The 20,706-nt window shown below is 47.8% G+C and overlaps 1 protein-coding gene across 6 annotated transcripts in view; it reads left to right on the top strand.

Annotated features, from left to right (window-relative positions):
- The first annotated feature begins 14,341 nt into the window (after positions 1-14,341).
- The window catches only part of fsip1 (fibrous sheath interacting protein 1), an 803,825-nt gene continuing 797,460 nt past the window's right edge, over positions 14,342-20,706 (top strand). Inside the window, exons 1-2 of one of the 6 annotated variants that reach the window (XM_072485060.1) lie at positions 14,342-14,414; positions 19,611-19,784. In XM_072485060.1, coding sequence (XP_072341161.1) covers positions 14,373-14,414; positions 19,611-19,784 — 216 coding nt within the window. In that variant the 5' untranslated portion in view covers positions 14,342-14,372. Of the gene's footprint in view, positions 14,415-18,281; positions 18,741-19,610; positions 19,785-20,706 lie in introns of those variants that run through there. The other 5 variants (XM_072485031.1, XM_072485039.1, XM_072485050.1 and 2 more) reach the window with 5 other exon arrangements.

The raw sequence follows: 20,706 nt of genomic DNA, 5'->3' as shown, positions 1-20,706 counted from the left end.
TGTCATTAGTCACCAGCCAATGGTAAGCAGGCAGGTTATAACATCCATCCCCCCCCAATGTCCAAGGAATCCACCGAAGACCCTGGCGAAGGAGGGCGTCGGACTCGTTTTGCCGCAGGCCGGACACTATTTGCACGCGGCGCTGGATCAGGCGGCGTGTAACGAGACGGAGACCGGCGCTTTCGTGATGAACGGCGTAATGGTTGTACATCCACGGCTCGTGGACCCGAGGATTCCCCCTCTGATGCGTCCTGTGTCTCCATCTCGGAGTCAGAGTCTGCTGCCTCTGTCATGTCAGCATCTCTATCTCCATTCGGTTCTGTAACGACCCGCGCAGGCTTTGAGTGAGACACCAGTGGAAGATTGTGAGGACTACCTTCCCTTGTCTCTGGTCTCTGCAGCTGTAGAAATGAGCACCGGGGGCGGGGAATCTTTGGAGGGGATAGTCTTCTGGACCGAACGTGGTCTACATGTTTGCACTGGAGACGACCCTGGGCTTGCACCTGGTAAGATATAGGGCCCGTTTGGCGAAAGATTACGCCAGGAACCCACTGGGCACCACCAGCAAAATTCCGAACGAACACTGGGTCACCGGGCGCAAACTGCCGAATCAGCTGATGCCGAGAAAATCCCTGTCTCTGCCGTTCTTGTGTGCGTTGTACTTTTGCGCCAATGTCCGGGAAAACCATACTAAGGCGGGTGCGAAGTCTCCGGCCCATTAGGAGTTCTGCGGGAGCTACCCCAGTCACCGCATGGGGGGGTGGTCCTATACGTAAACAAAAAGCGAGCCAGTCTCGTGTCCATTGATCCGGAAGACTGCTTCTTTAGTCCTCTTTTGAATGTCTGCACTGCGCGCTCTGCCAACCCATTTGAAGCCGGGTGGTAAGGGGCAGTGCGGATATGGCATATGCCGTTCATCTTCATGAACCTCGCAAACTCCTCACTCGTGAATGGAGTGCCGTTATCCGTGACCAGCACCTCGGGGAGGCCATGCGTGCTAAAGGACAAACGCATCTTTTCAATTGTTGCGCAGGACGTTGTCCCCTGCATCTTATGCACCTCTAGCCATTTAGACTGGGCGTCGATTAATAGAAGGAACATGGATCCTTGAAAAGGGCCTGTGAAATCTGCATGCAAGCATGCCCAAGGCCGCCCTGGCCATTCCCAGTGATGTAGGGGAGCGGCCGGCAGAAGCTTCTGATGCTCCTGGCAAATGGAGCCGTTTTGGGCCACCTTCTCAATGTCGGTGTCGAGGCCTGGCCACCAGACATAACTCCGGGACAACATTTTCATTTTGGTCACACCTGGATGCCCATTGTGCAAGTCTCTGAGTATCAGCTCCTGGCCTTTTTCCGGGACAATCACACGCGTCCCCCACAAGAGGATGCCGTCTTCCACGCTGAATTCTGACAGCTTGGAGGAAAATGCCCGCAACTCGCCTGGGAGCTGTCTATGCTGCCCACCATACAGGACTATGTGCCGAACCTTTGACAGGACTGGCTCCGTCTGGGTCCACTCACGGATCTGTGATGCCGTGACAGGCAAGGTGTCCATAAAATTTAAGGTTGCAACCACCTCACCGGTCGTGGGGGTCGACATGGGGCCGGTCGATAAAGGCAATCGGCTCAGTGCATCGGCATTCGCTATCTGCGTTCCTAGTTTGTGCTCCAGAGAATACTCGTATGCAGCGAGCAACAAAGCCCAGCGCTGGATCCGTGCAGAAGCAATGGGCGGTATTGGCTTATCCTCTCTGAAAAGTCCAAGCAGAGGCTTATGATCAGTCACGATAGTGAAATGGCGGCCATACAAGTACTGGTGGAAGCATTTCACCGCAAAAAACACTACCAGGCCCTCCTTCTCGATCTGCGCGTACTTTTTCTCCACTGCAGTCAATGTGCGGGAGGCGAAAGCTATCGGTCGCTCGGCCCCGTTCTCCACCTTGTGGGACAGGACGGCCCCAATACCATACGGGGATGCATCACATGTGACGAGCAAAGGCTTTCCAGGATCATAGTGGGTTAGTAACCCAGACGACGACAATTGTTGCTTTACCAGCCGGAAAGCGGTTTCTTGCGGCTGACCCCAAACCCAGGTGTGATTTTTCTTTAGCAGAAGCTGCAAAGGGGCCAGCGTAGTTGCCAGATTGGGGAGGAACTTCCCGTAATAGTTTACGAGATCGAGAAAAGAACGATGATGCGAAGTGTCGGTCGGTGCGGGGGCCTGTTGAATTGCACGCACCTTCTCTGCGATGGGGTGCAGACCTTCGCGGTCCACCCGATAACCTTGGGAGACTACTTCCTTTGCCTGAAAGACACACATTGTGTGACATAAATGGACTCCAGCCTCCAAAAAGCGTCTAAGGACAGCCTCCAGATTTTCCAAATGTTCCTGCTCCGACATCACTGTAATCAAAACGTCATCTAAGTAGACAGCGACACGCGGTAAACCTCTCAAAATGCCCTCCATAACACGTTGAAAAATAGCGCAGGCAGAGGATACTCCAAAGGGCAACCGTGTATATTCATACAGTACATTCATTAATCGTTACATATGGTTGGGAGGCAGGGTCCAGCTCCAACTGTAGGTAGGCGTGACTCATATCTAATTTTGTGAACGAGAGTCGGCCTGCAAGCTTCGCGTAGAGATCCTCTATGCGAGGCATTGGATATCGGTCGAGTCGGGAAGCCGTATTCACTGTAAGTTTATAGTCGCCACACAAGCGAACTGTGGCATCTGGCTTCATTACAGGTACAATTAGTGCTGCCCAGTCAGCGAAACAGACGGGCCTAATAATACCCAAACTCTCCAAACGAGTGAGCACCCCTTCTACCTTCTCGAGCAAGGCGTAAGGCACCGGGCGCGCCCGGAAATAGCGCGGCGTGGCTCCTGGTTCGACTTGGATACGGGCTACGGCCCCTTTTATTTTCCCCAAACCGGGCTGGAATACATCTGGGTATCGTCCTAGCACCTCAGTCAACCCTCCAGAAACTGTTTGGAGGATGTGCTGCCATTGCAACTGCAAATGGCGCAACCAGTCCCGACCCAACAGGCTGGGCCCATGGCCGCGCACGACGATAAGTGGGAAACGCCCCTCCTGGCGTCCATAAACAACAGGGGTCATTGTAGTTCCTGCAATGTCCAGTGGTTTCCCCGTGTAGGTGGCCAACCTGGCCTGTGAGTCGGTTAATGTAAGTGTCTGTATACCCTGCTTGATGCGGTCGAATGTCCTCTGGGCGACCACGGAGACCTCTGCGCCAGTGTCCAACTCCATCTCAAGCGGGTGACCACTGACCCGTACTGTCACCTTAATGGGGGCCACACGGGGAGCTGCCACACAATGCAGCTGCAGGCAGTCGTCCTCCGTCTCCACGTCCTCAGGAGTAGTTGCCGCAGGTTCATCCACATGGAAGGTACGGCCCCTGGGCTGGTCCCAGTTTCGGTCAGAACGATGGCGCCTCTGGCGCCCCCCAGGAACGGCGTCCGCGATGGGGTCGGCGCTTACAAGTCTGACACGGACATGGCTCCTCATCCATTGGTGCTGGAGAAGGCTCCCTTTGGGGAGGAATGTCTGACGGCCACTGGCGTCGATCCAGATGTCGTCTCGCCCAAGGTACCGCAGGAGTGCGGGGGACGTTTTCGGACGGAAGGGGTTGCCCCCCAAGGCATGCACCTCCATTCCCTGAAGCTCCTGCACTCCTTGTTCTGCGCTCTCTCAGGACAATACTATTTGAATGGCCTGTTGAAAAGTCAATGTTGGCTCAGCTAACAACTTTCTCTGGGTGGCTGCATTGTTAATACCACAAACCAAACGGTCGCGTAACATTTCTGACAAGGTCTCACCATAGTCACAGTACTCCGCAATCCTGCATAGCCTGGATAGAAAGTCGGCAAGGGATTCTCCTGGGGTCCTCTCAGCAGTATTAAACTGGTAACGCTGGACTATCGTGGACGGGGTTGGGTTAAAATGTTGCCCCACTAAATTCACAAGTTCATCAAACGTTTTGGTGTCCGGCGCAGCTGGGTACGTAAGGTTCCTAATCACCCCAAATGTATGCGGGCCGCAGGCGGTGAGCAATATGACCACCTGGCGCTCGTTTTCGGTGATATTGTTTGCCCGGAAATAGTATCTCATCCGTTGTGCGTACTGGTTCCAGCTTTTCAGCGCAGCATCAAAAACATCCAAACGTCCGTACAGAGGCATGGTATAATAGAAAACAACTTCCAACCTGTCCCCCAAAAATCCAGGGAGGTGGCTTCAGCAGTGTAGACAGCTATTCACTTTAACCCTCGTCGCCAGTTTTGTGAGGGCCACGAAGAATCCAGCACGAGTTTTAAGGATACAAAGTAATAACATTTATTTACAATAACATATATATATATATAATAGCAGCAGCAACTTCCCTTGCTGCACACTCCTTCATGCTGGTTCCAAACTGGCCAGCTTTATTTATACATGGAGTTTACTAATGGTTTCTCCGCCCCCCTCATTGGGGAAGCTCATACTCCTACAGGATTGTGGGATTGTCATTAGTCTCCAGCCAATGGTAAGCAGGCAGGTTATAACAGAAGCATTGAAGACTCCCAGCCCAACTGCTCACGACTGGTAATGTAGATGCAAACTGGCGTGCTTTCAAGCAACAGGTCGTGCAAGGTCTTGGTCTCCAAGAAGCTTTGACAAGAGTAAAACAGTACTCTTAATGAGAGTAGCCGGCCCCAAGCAATTGACCTGTATAATAATTTTCAGTTCACTTCGGAGGGAGACTCATTGGTAAAAGACCAAATTGTATACGGTTTACAATGTGATAAATTATGCGAGTGATTGCTGAGGGAAAGTGATTTAAAACTAGCAGATGCCATCAAAATTTGCAACGCCAGTGAGATAGCACAAAAGTAGATCACTGAGACCAGACCCGAGAAAGTGGCGGGAAAAAGGAGGGCACGACTGACGCCATCTTTGCTGTGTCGCAGCAAAATCAGAAATGTGGTCTGGGTGGCGACCATTTTAAAAACATTTCGGAGCACGCCATTTTGTACCGGAAGGGGGGGGGGGGGGGCAAAACACACAGTATCTAAGAAAATGCCCTGCATTCAGCAAGCCTTGTGCCCGATGTGCAAGAAAAAATCATTTTGTGCAGCAATGCATGTTCAATGAACGAAGACAGCAACCAAAGAGTGTGAATGTAATAGCCAAGGCTACAAAAACTAGTGATTCATCAATTATACAAAGTGCAGCCATGAACATGCAACATGAAATACATGATGAAACAATTTGCTCTGAAAATTCTGTCTTTGTGAACATAATTAATGAAAATGCTGGACGACAAAAAGCACTAAAAATTCAGATGGTGAAAAAAGCTGATGAATGGACCACACCGCTCAAAATAAACGAGACCATTGTAAAAGTTTGGATTTTTCAGTCCCTCTGCGTAATGGTGGGCGAGTTTGGAAAATGTGGAGGAAGGCAAAAAGTCTGTTTTCCGCTGACACAATTGTCAGGTCCTGCCATTAATGGCGACTCAGGTCATAGAGTCATGAAGGTCTGCGCAGAATAGGCCCCTTGGCCCATTGCATCTACGACGGTCAAAAGCAACTACCTAACTATTCTAGTCCCATTTTCCAGCACTTGGCCCATAGCCTTGTATGCCTTGGCATTTCAAGTGTACATCAAAATACTTCTTAAATATTATGAGGGTCTCTGCCTCCACCACCCTTTCAGGCAGTGAGTTCCAGATTCCCACCACCCTCAAATCCTCTCTATACCATGCCAACCTGGCTGTGCCAACCTATGGCAGGGGGCTGTGCCAGAACAGGCCCTAACGGGAGCCCCATGGGAGAGGGGTGCATTTATGTATGGTAGGGGGTGAGCGCGAACACTGAGGGGGGGGGGGGGGGGGAGAAATAGATTCCCGGCGATGTCTTTGCAGTGTTTGTGGGCGTGCACTGCCAATGGTGAATGTCACGGGGGGTGGGTGGGTTGGATTGCTGACGATGAATGTCTGGGGGGGAGGGGGGGATGGAATGGTGGCTAGGATTGTCGGGAGTTGAGGGAGAGCCCCCAATAGCTCCATGATGGGGGCTGAGGGCCGTTAAGCTGCAGCATTGATCAGGGCGCCTTGGTTCGATTCCCGGCTTGGGTCACTGTCTGTGTGGAGTCCGCACGTTCTCCCCGTGCCTGCGTGGGTTTCCTCTGGGCGCTCTGATTTCCTCCCACAAATCCCGAAAGACGTGCTTGTTAGGTAATTTGGACATTCTGAAACGTCTCTCCGTGTACCTGAACAGACTCTGGAATGTGGCGACTAGGGGATTTTCACAGCAACTTCAGTGCACTGTTAATGTAAGCCTACTTGTGACAATAAAGATTATTATTATCTCTGTGGAGCGGCTCTATTAGGCTCTGCCCACCAGAGTGATGGCATAAACCGCACCCTGTTTTTTTTTTCTCTTAGAATTGGAGAGAAAATTGGTCTGTGCCAGTGGGGAGTTACAGAGCGGCTTTCAATCTGAGCCTGACACTTTACCAAATTCTGGTACGGTTCATCCCATTGTGTCATGTGATTCTTAATTCCTGCTGTAGACGGTGCCTTAGCATTGCTTGTCCTTTGAAAGGCGGCATTTCTGACAATGCAGCAATCTCTCAGTACCATACTGGAAATACAGACTCAGTCCCAATTTAATAGTTTACACCAAAAGCAACTCTGAAATTACCACTGTATTTAAACTTCATGATGCTCTGCTATTTTACAAATGTTTATAATAATAGAAATGCCCATGATATTACCCACCATCAGTTGATGTATGTGAATTTTTAAATGTAGTGTCAAGCATTACCGAGGAACATGCACCTCAAAATGTCAACCAACTTTGATCTTTCTTAGGCTTACAAAATTACAACAGAAGGTTTGTCCCTAATCTGGTGACTGTTCTAAACCCTTGCACAATCTACTGTGTCAAAATAAAAAGTGAAAATGAGGGATCAATGTGAGAGAGCATTCATGCTTACCAAAGAGGCGCTACTCAAGCCATAAGTCCTGATAGGTTTTAATCCAAATTTACCCCTGCAACTGGCATGTGATGCATCACCAATGGGGTGGAGATGGTGGTTTCCCAGATAATGTCCACAAATGAAGAGAAGCCTTCTCATCCAGGACTTTGAATAAAGCCAAAAGCAATTTTGCACAAATAGAGAAAGAAGCCCTAGGAATCATTTTTGAAATATAACGGTTCTACCAATTCCTGTATGGGAAGAACTTCACTTTATTAACCCATTATCGTCCATTAGCAACAGTTTTTGAATCTCATACTGGAATTCCATCACTAGTAGCGAGCAGAATGCAGAGGTAGGCATTACACTTATCAGCACACGCATACACGAGCAATCATCAGTCAAACTTTCATGGGGTTGCACACCGGCAGGAAATTGTGGTCCCATGCCATCGCCCGCATTTCCCGGCAATGAGGGGTGCTATCAATGGGAAATCCCGTTGACAATGACGGGACCAGTAGATCCCACTGATGGGCCGCTTCCACTGCCGAAAAACCCGTGACTCCCTTAAATGTCAGTCATAAAGCTGTCTAACTCAGCCTTGAATATCCTGAATCCTCTACATGTAATGAGTGCAGATTCACGGCAACTGTTCAATATGTCATGATATCCACATTAACATATCATGGTGCAATCACACACACACACTGATGGACAGGTAATTGGACCAACCAACACACACACAGCATCGCAGCCAATCACCAGTGAGAGCACACGCACTATAAAACAGGGAACACCACAGTTCCCGCTCATTCTACCAGGAGACAGCTCAGAGCACAGAGCTCACAGCGTGCCACTCAGACATACACCATGTGCTGTGTGCCTCACTAAGATAGTGCTAGGGCTGGGTCCACAGGTTAGCTGGTGAAGTACGAACCACAGCCAGACGTTAATAGTTATTATTGTACAGAATAATAAAACAAAGTTGTACCGTCTACAACCGTGTTGGTTCGTTTGTGTATCGGAACACCCAACACGACACAATAGAAGCTGGATGAGTTATTTGCTTTAAAAACACTTACCTTGCAGGAGCAGCCCTTAGAATTTCGGTGGGAGTGGCGTGCAGGGGCCTGTCGGGAGGTGAGTATTTGCTTTAAAAACACTTACTTTGCAGGAGCAGCCCTTAGAATTTCGGCGGGAGCGGCGTGCAGGGGCCTGTCGGGAGGTGAGTATCTGCTTTAAAAACACTTACCTGGTCTCGTTTCTGTTCTTCTTTTCTGTGTTATTTTTTATTTTTATTTTTTTATATAAGGCGGGAACCGGAAGTTCGACCCGGAACCGGAAGTTCGCCCCGCGGACTTCTGGGAAGGTTCTCCCCCCCCCCACACCAATAGATTCTGGTGGAGAGGAAACCCGAGACACTACACGTGTAGTGTCTCTCACCCGCCCTCCTCCTCTAACCTAATAATAAGACCCATTGGTGTGAGGTAAGTGCCATATTTACATTATTGTTTTAAATTTTTTAAATTTATTAATCAGATCTTGGTTGGAAGTTAGAGGGATGGCAGGGAAGGGAGTGCAATGTTCCTCCTGCAGGATGTTTGAGGTGAGGGATGCCGTTAGTGTCCCTGCTTATTTTACCTGCAGGAAGTGCAGCCATCTCCAGCTCCTCCAAGACCGAGTTAGGGAACTGGAGCTGGAGTTGGATGAACTTCGGATCATTCGGGAGGCAGAGGGGATCATAGATAGCAGCTTCAGGGAATTAGTTACACCAAAGATTGGAGATAGATGGGTAACTGTAAGAGGGACTGGGAAGAAGCAGTCAGTGCAGGGACCCCCTGCGGTCGTTCCCCTGAGTAACAAGTATACCGCTTTGGATACTTGTGGGGGGGGGGACTTACCAGGGGTAAGCCATGGGGTACGGGCCTCTGGCACGGAGGCTGTCCCTGTTGCTCAGAAGGGAAGGGGGGAGAGGAGCAGAGCATTAGTAATTGGGGACTCGATAGTCAGGAGCACAGATAGGAGATTTTGTGGGAGCGAGAGAGACGCACGTTTGGTATGTTGCCTCCCAGGTGCAAGGTTACGTGATGTCTCGGATCGTGTTTTCCGGGTCCTTAAGGGGGAGGGGGAGCAGCCCCAAGTCGTGGCCCACATTGGCACTAGCGACATAGGTAGGAAAGGGGACAGGGATGTCAGGCAGGTTTTCAGGGAGCTAGGATGGAAGCTCAGAACGAGAACAAACAGAGTTGTTATCTCTGGGTTGTTGCCCGTGCCACGTGATAATGAGATGAGGAATAGGGAGAGAGAGCAATTAAACACGTGGCTACAGGGATGGTGCAGGCGGGAGGGATTCAGATCTCTGGATAACTAGGGCTCTTTCTGGGGAAGGTGGGACCTCTACAGACAGGATGGTTTACATCTGAACCTGAGGGGCACAAATAACCTGGGGGGGAGATTTGTTAGTGCTCTTTGGGGCGGGGGGTTTAAACTAATGCAGCAGGGGCATGGGAACATGGATTGTAGTTTTAGGGTACGGAGATTGAGAGTATAAAGATCAGGAGCACAGATTTGACTTCGCAGGAGGGGGCCAGTGTTCAGGTAGGTGGTTTGAAGTGTGTCTACTTCAATGCCAGGAGTATACGAAATAAGGCAGGGGAACTGGCAGCATGGGTTGGTACCTGGGACTTCGATGTTGTGGCCATTTCGGAGACATGGATAGAGCAGGGACAGGAATGGTTGTTGCAGGTTCCGGGGTTTAGGTGTTTTAGTAAGCTCAGAGAAGGAGGCAAAAAAGGGGAGGTGTGACGCTGCTAGTCAAGAACAGTATTACGGTGGCGGAGAGGATGCTAGATGGGGACTCTTCTTCCGAGGTAGTATGGGCTGAGGTTAGAAACAGGAAAGGAGAGGTCACCCTGTTGGGAGTTTTCTATAGGCCTCCAAATAGTTCTAGGGATGTAGAGGAAAGGATGGCGAAGATGATTCTGGATAAGAGCGAAAGTAACAGGGTAGTTATTATGGGAGACTTTAACTTTCCAAATATTGACTGGAAAAGATATAGTTCGAGTACATTAGATGGGTCGTTTTTTGTACAATGTGTGCAGGAGGGTTTCCTGACACAATATGTTGACAGGCCAACAAGAGGCGAGGCCACATTGGATTTGGTTTTGGGTAATGAACCAGGCCAGGTGTTAGATTTGGAGGTAGGTGAGCACTTTGGGGACAGTGACCACAATTCGGTGACGTTTACGTTAGTGATGGAAAGGGATAAGTATACCCCGCAGGGCAAGAGTTATAGCTGGGGGAAGGGCAATTATGATGCCATTAGACATGACTTGGGAGGGGTAGGTTGGAGAAGTAGGCTGCAAGTGTTGGGCACACTGGATATGTGGAGCTTGTTCAAGGAGCAGCTACTGCGTGTTCTTGATAAGTACGTACCGGTCAGGCAGGGAGGAAGGCGTCGAGTGAGGGAACCGTGGTTCACCAAAGAAGTGGAATCTCTTGTTAAGAGGAAGAAGGAGGCCTATGTGAAGATGAGGTGTGAAGTTTCAGTTGGGGCGCTTGATAGTTACAAGGTAGCGAGGAAGGATCTAAAGAGAGAGCTAAGACGAGCAAGGAGGGGACATGAGAAGTATTTGGCAGGTAGGATCAAGGAAAACCCAGAAGCTTTCTATAGGTATGTCAGGAATAAAAGAATGACTAGGGTAAGTGTAGGGCCAGTCAAGGATTGGGATGGGAAGTTGTGTGTGGAATCTGAAGAGATAGGCGAGATACTAAATGAATATTTTTCGTCAGTATTCACTCAGGAAAAAGATAATGTTGTGGAGGAGAATGCTGAGACCCAGGCTATTAGAATAGATGGCATTGAGGTACGTAGGGAAGAGGTGTTGGCAATTCTGGACAGGCTGAAAATAGATAAGTCCCCGAGGCCCGATGGGATTTATCCTACGATTCTCTGGGAAGCCAGGGAAGAGATTGCTGAGCCTTTGGCTTTGATTTTTATGTCATCATTAGCTACAGGAATAGTGCCAGAGGACTGGAGGATAGCAAATGTGGTTCTTTTGTTCAAGAAGGGGAGTAGAGACAACCCCGGCAACTATAGACCGGTGAGCCTCACGTCTGTTGTGGGTAAAGTCTTGGAGGGGATTATAAGAGACAAGATTTATAATGGTGATGTGGTGTATATGGATTTCAGTAAAGCGTTTGATAAGGTTCCCCACGGTATGCTATTGCAGAAAATACGGAGGCTGGGGATTGAGGGTGATTTAGAGATGTGGATCAGAAATTGGCTCACTGAATTGGTGGTGGTTGATGGAAAATGTTCAGAATGGAGTTCAGTTACAAGTGGCGTACCACAAGGATCTGTTCTGGGACCGTTGCTGTTTGTCATTTTTATCAATGACCTAGAGGAGGGCGCAGAAGGGTGGGTGAGTAAATTTGCAGACGACACTAAAGTCGGTGGTGTTGTCGACAGTGCGGAAGGATGTTGCAGGTTACAGAGGGACATAGATAAGCTGCAGAGCTGGGCTGAGAGGTGGCAAATGGAGTTTAATGTGGAGAAGTGTGAGGTGATTCACTTTGGAAGGAATAACAGGAATGCGGAATATTTGGCTAATGGTAAAATTCTTGGAAGTGTGGATGAGCAGAGGGATCTCGGTGTCCATGTACATAGATCCCTGAAAGTTGCCACCCAGGTTGATAGGGTTGTGAAGAAGGCCTATGGAGTATTGGCCTTTATTGGTAGAGGGATTGAGTTCCGGAGTCATGAGGTCATGTTGCAGCTGTACAAAACTCTGGTACGGCCGCATTTGGAGTATTGCGTACAGTTCTGGTCACCTCATTATAGGAAGGACGTGGAAGCTTTGGAACCGGTGCAGATGGGATTTACCAGGATGTTGCCTGGTATGGAGGGAAAATCTTATGAGGAAAGGCTGATGGACTTGAGGTTGTTTTCGTTAGAGAGAAGAAGGTTAAGAGGAGACTTAATAGAGGCATACAAAATGATCAGGGGGTTAGATAGGGTGGACAGTGAGAGCCTTCTCCCGCGGATGGAAATGGCTAGCACGAGGGGACATAGCCTTAAACTGAGGGGTAATAGATATAGGACAGAGGTCAGAGGTAGGTTCTTTACACAAAGAGTGGTGAGGCCGCGGAATGTCCTACCTGCAACAGTAGTGAACTCGCCAACATTGAGGGCATTTGAAAGTTTATTGGATAAGCATATGGATGATAATGGCATAGTGTAGGTTAGATGGCTTTTGTTTTTTGACTTCCCATGTCGGTGCAACATCGTGGGCCGAAGGGCCTGTGCTGCGCTGTATCGTTCTATGTTCTGTGTTCTAATTCCTTTGCACTATCATTCTGAATAAAATGTAGGTGGGATGTTGGGTCTAATCAGAGTGTTGTCATCTGCCGATTAAATTAAATATTAAAAGCTGTGAAGGGCATTTTGTTCATCAGCAGTGAGCTCTTCAATTGGCAGGGAGATTTAAAGCAGAGAGTAAGACCATAAGTAGGAGCAGAAGTGGGCCATTCGGCCCATTGAGTCTGCTCCGCCAGTCAATGAAATCCTGACTGATCTGGTATAATCCTTAGCTCCAGTCTCCCGCCTTATCCCTTAATTCCCTTACTGATTAAATACCTGTCTATCCCAACCTTGAACACATTGAAGCCGCTACAGCTTAGAGACATACAGTTAGAGAAATATGCAGAAACAAAGTCCACATGAAACCCGACATTTCATGGAGCGTGGAAGAGAGAGGAAATGGACTCTTGGGGACAGAGTAAGTAATGCCAGTCAGTGAAAGACGGACAGGAAGAACAGAATACAAAGAGATGCAGTCACTGAAAGTTATGTTATCATCATTTACATAAGAACATAAGAAGTAGGAGTAAGAGTAGGTTATTCAGTCCCTCAAGTCTACTCCACCGTTCTTTGGGAATATGGTTGATCTGATTGTGGTCTCAATTCCACTTTTCTGCCTGTCCGTCCCCCGTTTCCCCCCCCCCCCCCCCCCCGCCCCCACTCCCCCCCTCCATAAACCCATGACTCCCTTAAATGTCAGTCATAAAGCTGTCTAACGCAGCCTTGAATATATTCACTGACTCAGCCGCCATTTCTCTTTGCGGTAAAGAATTGAACAGACTAACGAACCTCTGAGAGAGGAAATTCCTCCTTATCTCTATCATAAATGGGAGATCCTCTATTTTGCAGCCTTTGCCCTCTGGTTCTCGATTCCCCCACTGGAAGAAACATCCCTTTACCATCTACCCGTCAAATGCCCCCCCTTTGGTCTCAATACCTCTCGTTCTTCAACACTCCAACAAGTGTAGGCCTAATCTGCTCAACTTTTCCTCATGAGACAACCCTTTTGTCTCAGGAATCAGCTGAGTGAACCCTCTGAGAACTGTTCCAATGCAAATATATCAACCCTTAAACAAAGAGACCACAAAACTGTCCACAGTGGGTTGGATTTTCGTCCCTCTCAGCGGTGTGTTCTGCAGTGTCGGAGGGTGGCTCGCCAGTGGCTGCTGGCGTGATCTCCGCGCCAATGTCTGCACCCTTCACCGCCGGGAAATCCGTCGCGGGACCGTAAGATCCTGCCAGAGTGAACGGTCAGAAAATCTCACCCACCAAATGGTCTTAATAATACTCTGTTTTGTTTCTGTCACTGTGTATATTCCTGACCGTTCTAAGCCTAAAAATGTGTTGCACGCATCTCTCTCTGTATCTCTCTGTTGCTCTGAAGCTCAACTGACCTCTTTTTCCTGTCTGATCCTGAGTAAACAAATTCCTTCATGTTGTTTATAACATTGAGATTCTCAAACCTCATAGCGGGATATTTGATCGCCCTCTATTGGAGGATACTGATTTTGAATAATTTTTGGAGAGCCCAGGAGCAGTGGCAGGGGGAATTGGCCAAGGTTCAGATCAGGTGACTATGTTGGTGGGAGAATGTAAAAGAACAACAAATTGCATTTACATAGCTTCTTTAATGGAATACAATGTCACATGCAAATCACCGCATAGGCTTAAACTAAGCTGAACTACTTCAACAGCCATAAAAATGCAAAATGTTTTTCATTTAAAAAATGATATAAATGGACATAAAATTATATAAAAGGGCAACACGGTGACACAGTGGTTGGCACTGTTGCCTCACAGCGCCAGGGTCCCAGGGTTGGTTCTAGCCTTGGGTGACTGTGTGGAACTTGTGTGTTTTCCTCCAGGTGCTCCGGGAGCTTCCTCCCACAATCCAAAGTTGTACAGGGTTGCGGGCGAGTGGGCCTCGGTAGAGTGCTCTTTAGGAGGGTCGGTGCAGACCTGAAGGGCTGAATGGTCTTCTGCACTGTAGGGATTCCATGGACAACTCGATGGGTAATCGTAGCAGAAATGCAACAAGATCTGGAAGACATCCAGGCTTTCGTTGCTGTGGTAAGTAACATTCATACTATACATGTGCCTGATGATGACCCTCTCTGATAAGAAGAAGCCTAATCACCTCCCCTTGACATTGACACGAACACAAGAAAATAAATTGGAGCAGAAGTACGATCCTGCACTGCCCAACTACAATCATGACTGATCCTGGCTTCAACTTTATTTTCCCACTTCCGTTGATTCCTGGGACACCAAAACTCAGTCTATCCCAGCCTTAAATATATTCAACAATGGAGCAATGGAGCAACAATCCAACAATTCACAATCCTTCGAGTGAAATAATTTAGGAATCTCAGTCCTAAATGATCGGCCCCTTATCCTGTGACTCTGTCCACCGTGCTTAACATTCCCCGACCAGTGGGAACAATCTCTCAGCGTCCACCATATAAAACCTCTTAGAATTTTGTAGGTTTCATTCTTCTGAACATCAGAGAATATAAAGCCAATTTACTCAGCCTCTCATCACTGGATTCACTTGTCCCAGGACCAATCTAGTGACTCTTTGCTGTACTGCCTCCAATGAAAGTGTATCCTTCCTGAAATGTGGAGACCAAAACTGCCCACAGTATTCCAGATGTAGTCCCACCAAAACCCTGTACAATTGTAGCAAGACTTATTTATCATTGTACTCTAATCCCCTTGCAATTAAGACCAACATGCCACCTGATGTCCTAATTACCTGCTCCACCTGTATGCTAACTTTCTATGTACCTTGTATAAGCACAATCCTCTTTCTTCGAACGTCAACACTTAGACGTTTCTCATCCTATTGTTATGGGCGAGGTGTTTTCAGAACCCAAAAATGTATCATGGAGTTCAACCAACCTCCCCCTTTAATGTATTTGTTGCTTTTCCTAGCACACGGCTTGTTCCCTAGGTGTGGGATTACAATTATGGACACGTGGGCTTTGAACCACAAAACACTGTTTATTCCATGAACTCAACTTAACATCTTAAATAAACATTGGATCTCTTAACACCCCTTACTTCAAAGATAACTCAGAAAATATTGCAACAGTAAATAATTCCTCAAAATGTTCCTTCAAACTTCCAAGAGACTTAACACCTTTAAACAGAATCACATCAGGTTAAAGGCTTTACTATTATGAGTTTAAATCACCCAAATGATCCAGAGATAGTCTTTCATGGCAGAGATCCAGCTCACTGCAAACACAGACACTCCCAAGCTATTTTCCTCCAAACTGCAGCTCTCTGGAAACACACAGACACACAGAAGCTGCTTTTTAAAACTGCAGCTCTTTGGAAACACCCAGACACACACAAGCTCTTTTTCAAACTGAAACTTCAAAATGGCTGATCTAAAGCCCAGCTCCACCCACCCTCTGACATCACTGTTTTCTTAAAGGTACATTGCTTAAACATCCATGTCTTAAAGTTTCTCTCACATGACACTTTAAAAATTCTATTGCATTACGAGCAGCAAAAGTCCTCCCATATCTAGATCTTGAGAGTGACCAGTGAACAGAAATCCAACTGGAACAGCCAAATAATACTTTTGCTACTAGGGTAGATCAGGGACTGGGTATTCTGAGGTGAATTGCTGAATTCCTGATTACTTGAACTTTCTCCACTGGCAGCTTGCATTTATATAGCAATGTCAACAGAACAAAATGTCCCAAATTTCTTCATTATGACACTGAGCCATACAAAAACGGGCAGGTGATCAAACATGTGGTCAAAGAGGTGGGAGGTATAAGAAGCATCTTAAAGTGGAGAAAGAAGTGGCAAAGTGGCAAAGTGGAGTGGCTCAGGGAGGTAACTCCAGACCTTTAGAACAAGGCAAGGTCACCAAGGGTGTCGTGATTAAAATCGGGAATGTGAAGGATGCCAGGAGTGGAGGAGCACAGAAATCTCAAAGGCTTGTAGGGCCGGAGGAGGATACAGAGATGGTGAAGGGGCAATGACATGCAGTGAGTTGAAAACAAGAACGAGTTTGAAAATGAAAAGGAGTTTGAAATACTCCTACTCCTGTGGGACGAAATTGGAGCACCCGGAGGAAACCCACACAGACATGGGGAGAATGTGCAAACTTCAGACAGTGACCCAAGGTGGGAATTGAACCTGGGTCCTTGCCACAGTGAGGCAGCAGGGTTAACCACTGTGCCACCATGCCACCCCAACATCTGAAGCATATGGAATGGAACACCATAATATCCAAGTTCACTTCCAGTCACACACCACCCTGACTGTGACTCATCCTGACTTTAACGGTAGAGACAGCTTGTGGCCTTTCATTTCACTGAGCTTCAAAAATGTATGTAGCTGCTTTAAGGAATTTTGCAGTGAGCTTGAGAAGGCAAACTAAGCCATTGAGGGAAACATTAGAAAGGTGCACAAAAATCTGGTTGAAAAGATGGATTTTGAGAAGTTTTAAAATAGTGGATGAATACATGGAGAGCAGAGAAATTGGGTAAGGAGTTCCCAAGAGGAAGGGCATGATGGTTCTGCATTAAGGTTCTGCGATTAATGATAGAGCAATGGAAAACTCATTGGAAGCAGAGACCGGAAGGCTGCAGGAGCTGATATAACGTTGGTGTTAATTGTAGTGACCACTGGGGTGAGGCAAGTGCATGGATGTATTTGAAAACATGCTTTACAAGAAAAAATAGGTTACCGAGAACAGGAAATGTATTGAGTAAAAAGTATGGATTAGAATTTCAGCAAATGTTATCGTCAGTCAGTGATCAATTTTGGGAACAGTTCAGAGCAACACTGATCAAAAGAGTTTTATAGTCACAAACCAACTGAATTGTGTACAGCCTTGGTTTTCCTTTTAAAATTAATATATCAATAAATGGGAATTTTAAAACAGAAAGAGAGATGTGATGGATTTGTTTGAAGCAGAGCTGGTTAGGAGGATTAAAGCAGACAGTTCTGGGGATGAACAAGCAGCCAGTAGGGATGTGAATCTGCCAATGCTGAGGATGTGAATCAGCCAGTGTTTAGCGTGGTTGAATCCGCCAGTGGAAGGGTGTGAATCAGCCAGTGTTTAGCGTGATTGAATCCACCAGTGGAAGGGTGTGAATCAGCCAGCATTTAGGGTGATTGGATCCGCCAGCGGGAGGGTGTGAATCAACCAGTGCTGAGGGTGATTGAATCCGCCAGTGGGAGGGTGTGAATCCGCCAGTGGGAGGGTGTGAATCAGCCAGTGGGAGGGTGTGAATCCGCCAGTGGGAGGGTGTGAATCAGCCAGTGGGAGGGTGTGAATCAGCCAGTGGGAGGGTGTGTATCAGCCAGTGGGAGGGTGTGAAGCAGCCAGTGTTTAGAGTGTGTATCAGCCAGTGCTGAGTGTGATTGAATCCACCAGTGTTTAGGGTGTGAATCAGCCAGCGGGAGGATCAGCACTGGCTGATACACACTCTAAACACTGGCTGCTTCACACCCTCCCACTGGCTGCTTCACACCCTCCCACTGGCTGATGCACACCCTCCCACTGGCTGATTCACACCCTCCCGCTGTGATTGAATGCACCAGTGGGAGGGTGTGAATCAGCCAGCGGGAGGGTGTGAAGCAGCCAGTGTTTAGGGTGTGAAGCAGCCAGTGTTTAGGGTGTGAATCAGCCAGTGCTGAGTGTAATTGAATCCACCAGTGGGAGGGTGTGAATCAGCCAGTGGGAGGGTGTGAATCCACCAGTGGGGGGATGTGAATCAGCCAGTGTTTAGGGTGTGAATCAGCCAGTGCTGAGTGTGATTGAATCCACCAGTGGGAGGGTGTGAATCAGCCAGTGTTTTGGGTGTGAAGCAGCCAGCAGAGGGTGTGAATCAGCCAGTGTTTAGGGTGTGAATCAGCCAGTGCTGAGTGTGATTGCATCCACCAGTGGGAGGGTGTGAATCAGCCAGTGTTTAGGGTGTGAATCCGCCAGTGTTTAGGGTGATTGATAAAGTTGGGTTTGTTTGAATAGCAACACATCCGGGGTCTCAGCGTCCCTGGCAGCGGCTACGCCAGCGGGCTGAGCAGCTGCGGCTTCTCCCTGGTTCCCGGGATTCACACCCGGAGCTGCCGGTGAGGAAGTGACCGTCATTGGATCAGCGGCTCCGGGAGCGGTGGGAGTTCCGGAGCCCAGAAACTGCTGCAGTTAGGGGAACGCTCACACTGGGTTAATTGTGCTCACACTGGCTGTGTGTGTATATTTGCTGTGGGCGGCATCTACAACATAGCTTATTTTGGTGCTCATTAATCTTGAGTGAACTTGTATTTTTAATTTACTACACCTGATTCTGACAAACATCAAGCTTTAGGAAGTAATCAATGAGTTGAATCAAGGTTGAACACAATAACCAATATCAGTTAAAAAAAAAAGTAAGTGAGCACTGCACATAGTTAATTCTATATATGGTTTTTGTTTCTTAGTTCATAAAATTATTTCATTGGATGTGGGTGTCGTTGGCTAGGCCAACATATACTGCCCATCCTTAATTTTCCTTAAGGTGGTGAGCTGCAATCTGGAACCACTGTAGACCATGTGGAGTAGGTACACTCAGTATCAGGGAGGGAGTTTCTGGATTTTGACCCAGTGACAGTGAAGGAATGGCGATATTTCCCAGTCAAGGAAGTTGTGTGACTTATAGGGGAACTTCCAGAAGGTGGTGTTCCATCTTGTAAAGCATGTTTTCATGTGTCTGCTGCCCTTGTACTTCTAGGTAGTAGACGTTGCAGGTTTGGAAGGTGCTGTCGGGGGGAGCCTTGGTTTGTTGATGTGGTGCATCTTCTAGCATAGCTGCCAATCTGTGTTGGTGGTGCAGGGAGTGGGTGTTGAAGTGGGTTGTTTAGGTGTCTTGCAGGGCTGCTTTGTCCTGGTTGGTGTCGAGCTTCTTGAGTGTTGTTAGAGCTGCACTAATCTAGGTAATGGAGAGCATCACACTCCTGATTCCGCCTTGTAGATGGTGGACGGGCTTCTCCTGCAAGATGGAAGGCAGATGACTGTGTTTCACTGTGCTTTGGTGATGCGCCAGTGCAGTACTGAGGGAGTGCTGCAATGTTGGAGGTGCTGCCCTTAGAATTAAACATTGAATTGAGGGGTCCTCTCATACATGAGACGTGACACTATTTTAGTGCTCAACATACAGGTCATTATCGCTGTGTGCATATAACGGCAGCAATGTTTCTTACATTACAACAGTGACTATACTATATGAAAATTAACATAATCAAAATGTTGCATTATTTTAGATGATAATGGACATTGTGAGAGGCCAGCTTGATGAGATTTCACGGCCAGCATCTGGTTCCCGAACCCGCCCTGGGAGCCGGGTGGCAAGTGGTCCATCACCGGAAAGGCGACGATTGAGTGCGCATTCCTCGGGAACTATGGTGATTTTAACTCCTGAACCAATTTTACTCCAGGTATAATCTATTATAATCTGTACTCCAGGTATAATCCCTGTCTGTATGGAGTTTGAACGTTCTCCCTGTGTCTATGTGAGTTTTCTCCGGGTGCTTTGATTTCCTCCCACTGTCGAAAGATGTGTAGGCTTGGTGGATAGGTTAGTTGGGGATATGGGCGAGGGAGGGGCTGTTTGCCGTGGTGGGGTGCTCTTTCAAAAGGTTGGTGTAGACTCGATGGGCCGAATGGCCTCCATCTACACTAGGGATTCTATAATGCACACTGTTTGAAAACCAACTTCATTTTCCCTTTCCGAATTGTTTTTTTGGGCAATCTCACAATCCGATTTTGTAAACATTCAGTTATTAATTTGACTGTTGCGCTTACTATTGTTTTCAAAAAGTGGAATAGAAAGAGAATGTGGTGGCAATGGTGTGGGACAATTAGGTAATGGAGGAGAGAGCTTTCATTCCAAGTTGGAAGGTCCTCTAGAGTTGCAAGCCACCATCTTTAACTGAATTGTTAGTGTTTATCAAGTCTCCTGCTAGTTTTCAAATATTGGGTGGATTTGTTCCTTTCTAAGAATTTATATGGTCTAAATTACTTTGAAGTGTTTGGTGAAATTGTCAGTGTACGCTCGGAAAGTTCACCGGCCCAAATCTCCCAGTCCCTGGGTGGCATTGGGGGTGCCAGTGTACCACACTGTACAGAACCCAGGGGCCCCAATCACCTAGTAGACACCCCAAGTGCCAGTACACCTGGTCCCCATTTGTGGAGATCAGCGCTCACACAGGGTCACCAAGGTGCTGAGGTTAGATCCTGCGCCTTGGGTAACTCAGGTGAGTGCATATTAAAGTGATGCTTATTGCAACCCATTAATATGTAAATTCACAGAGCTGGACGTGGCGTGCTGTTGGATCGCCCCCAATGCATTGCATTCAA

This window comes from Scyliorhinus torazame, chromosome 2, assembly GCF_047496885.1.
Source record: "Scyliorhinus torazame isolate Kashiwa2021f chromosome 2, sScyTor2.1, whole genome shotgun sequence".
Classification (NCBI taxonomy): Eukaryota; Metazoa; Chordata; class Chondrichthyes; order Carcharhiniformes; family Scyliorhinidae; genus Scyliorhinus; species Scyliorhinus torazame.
This window is presented reverse-complemented; position numbering and strand designations above follow the sequence as displayed.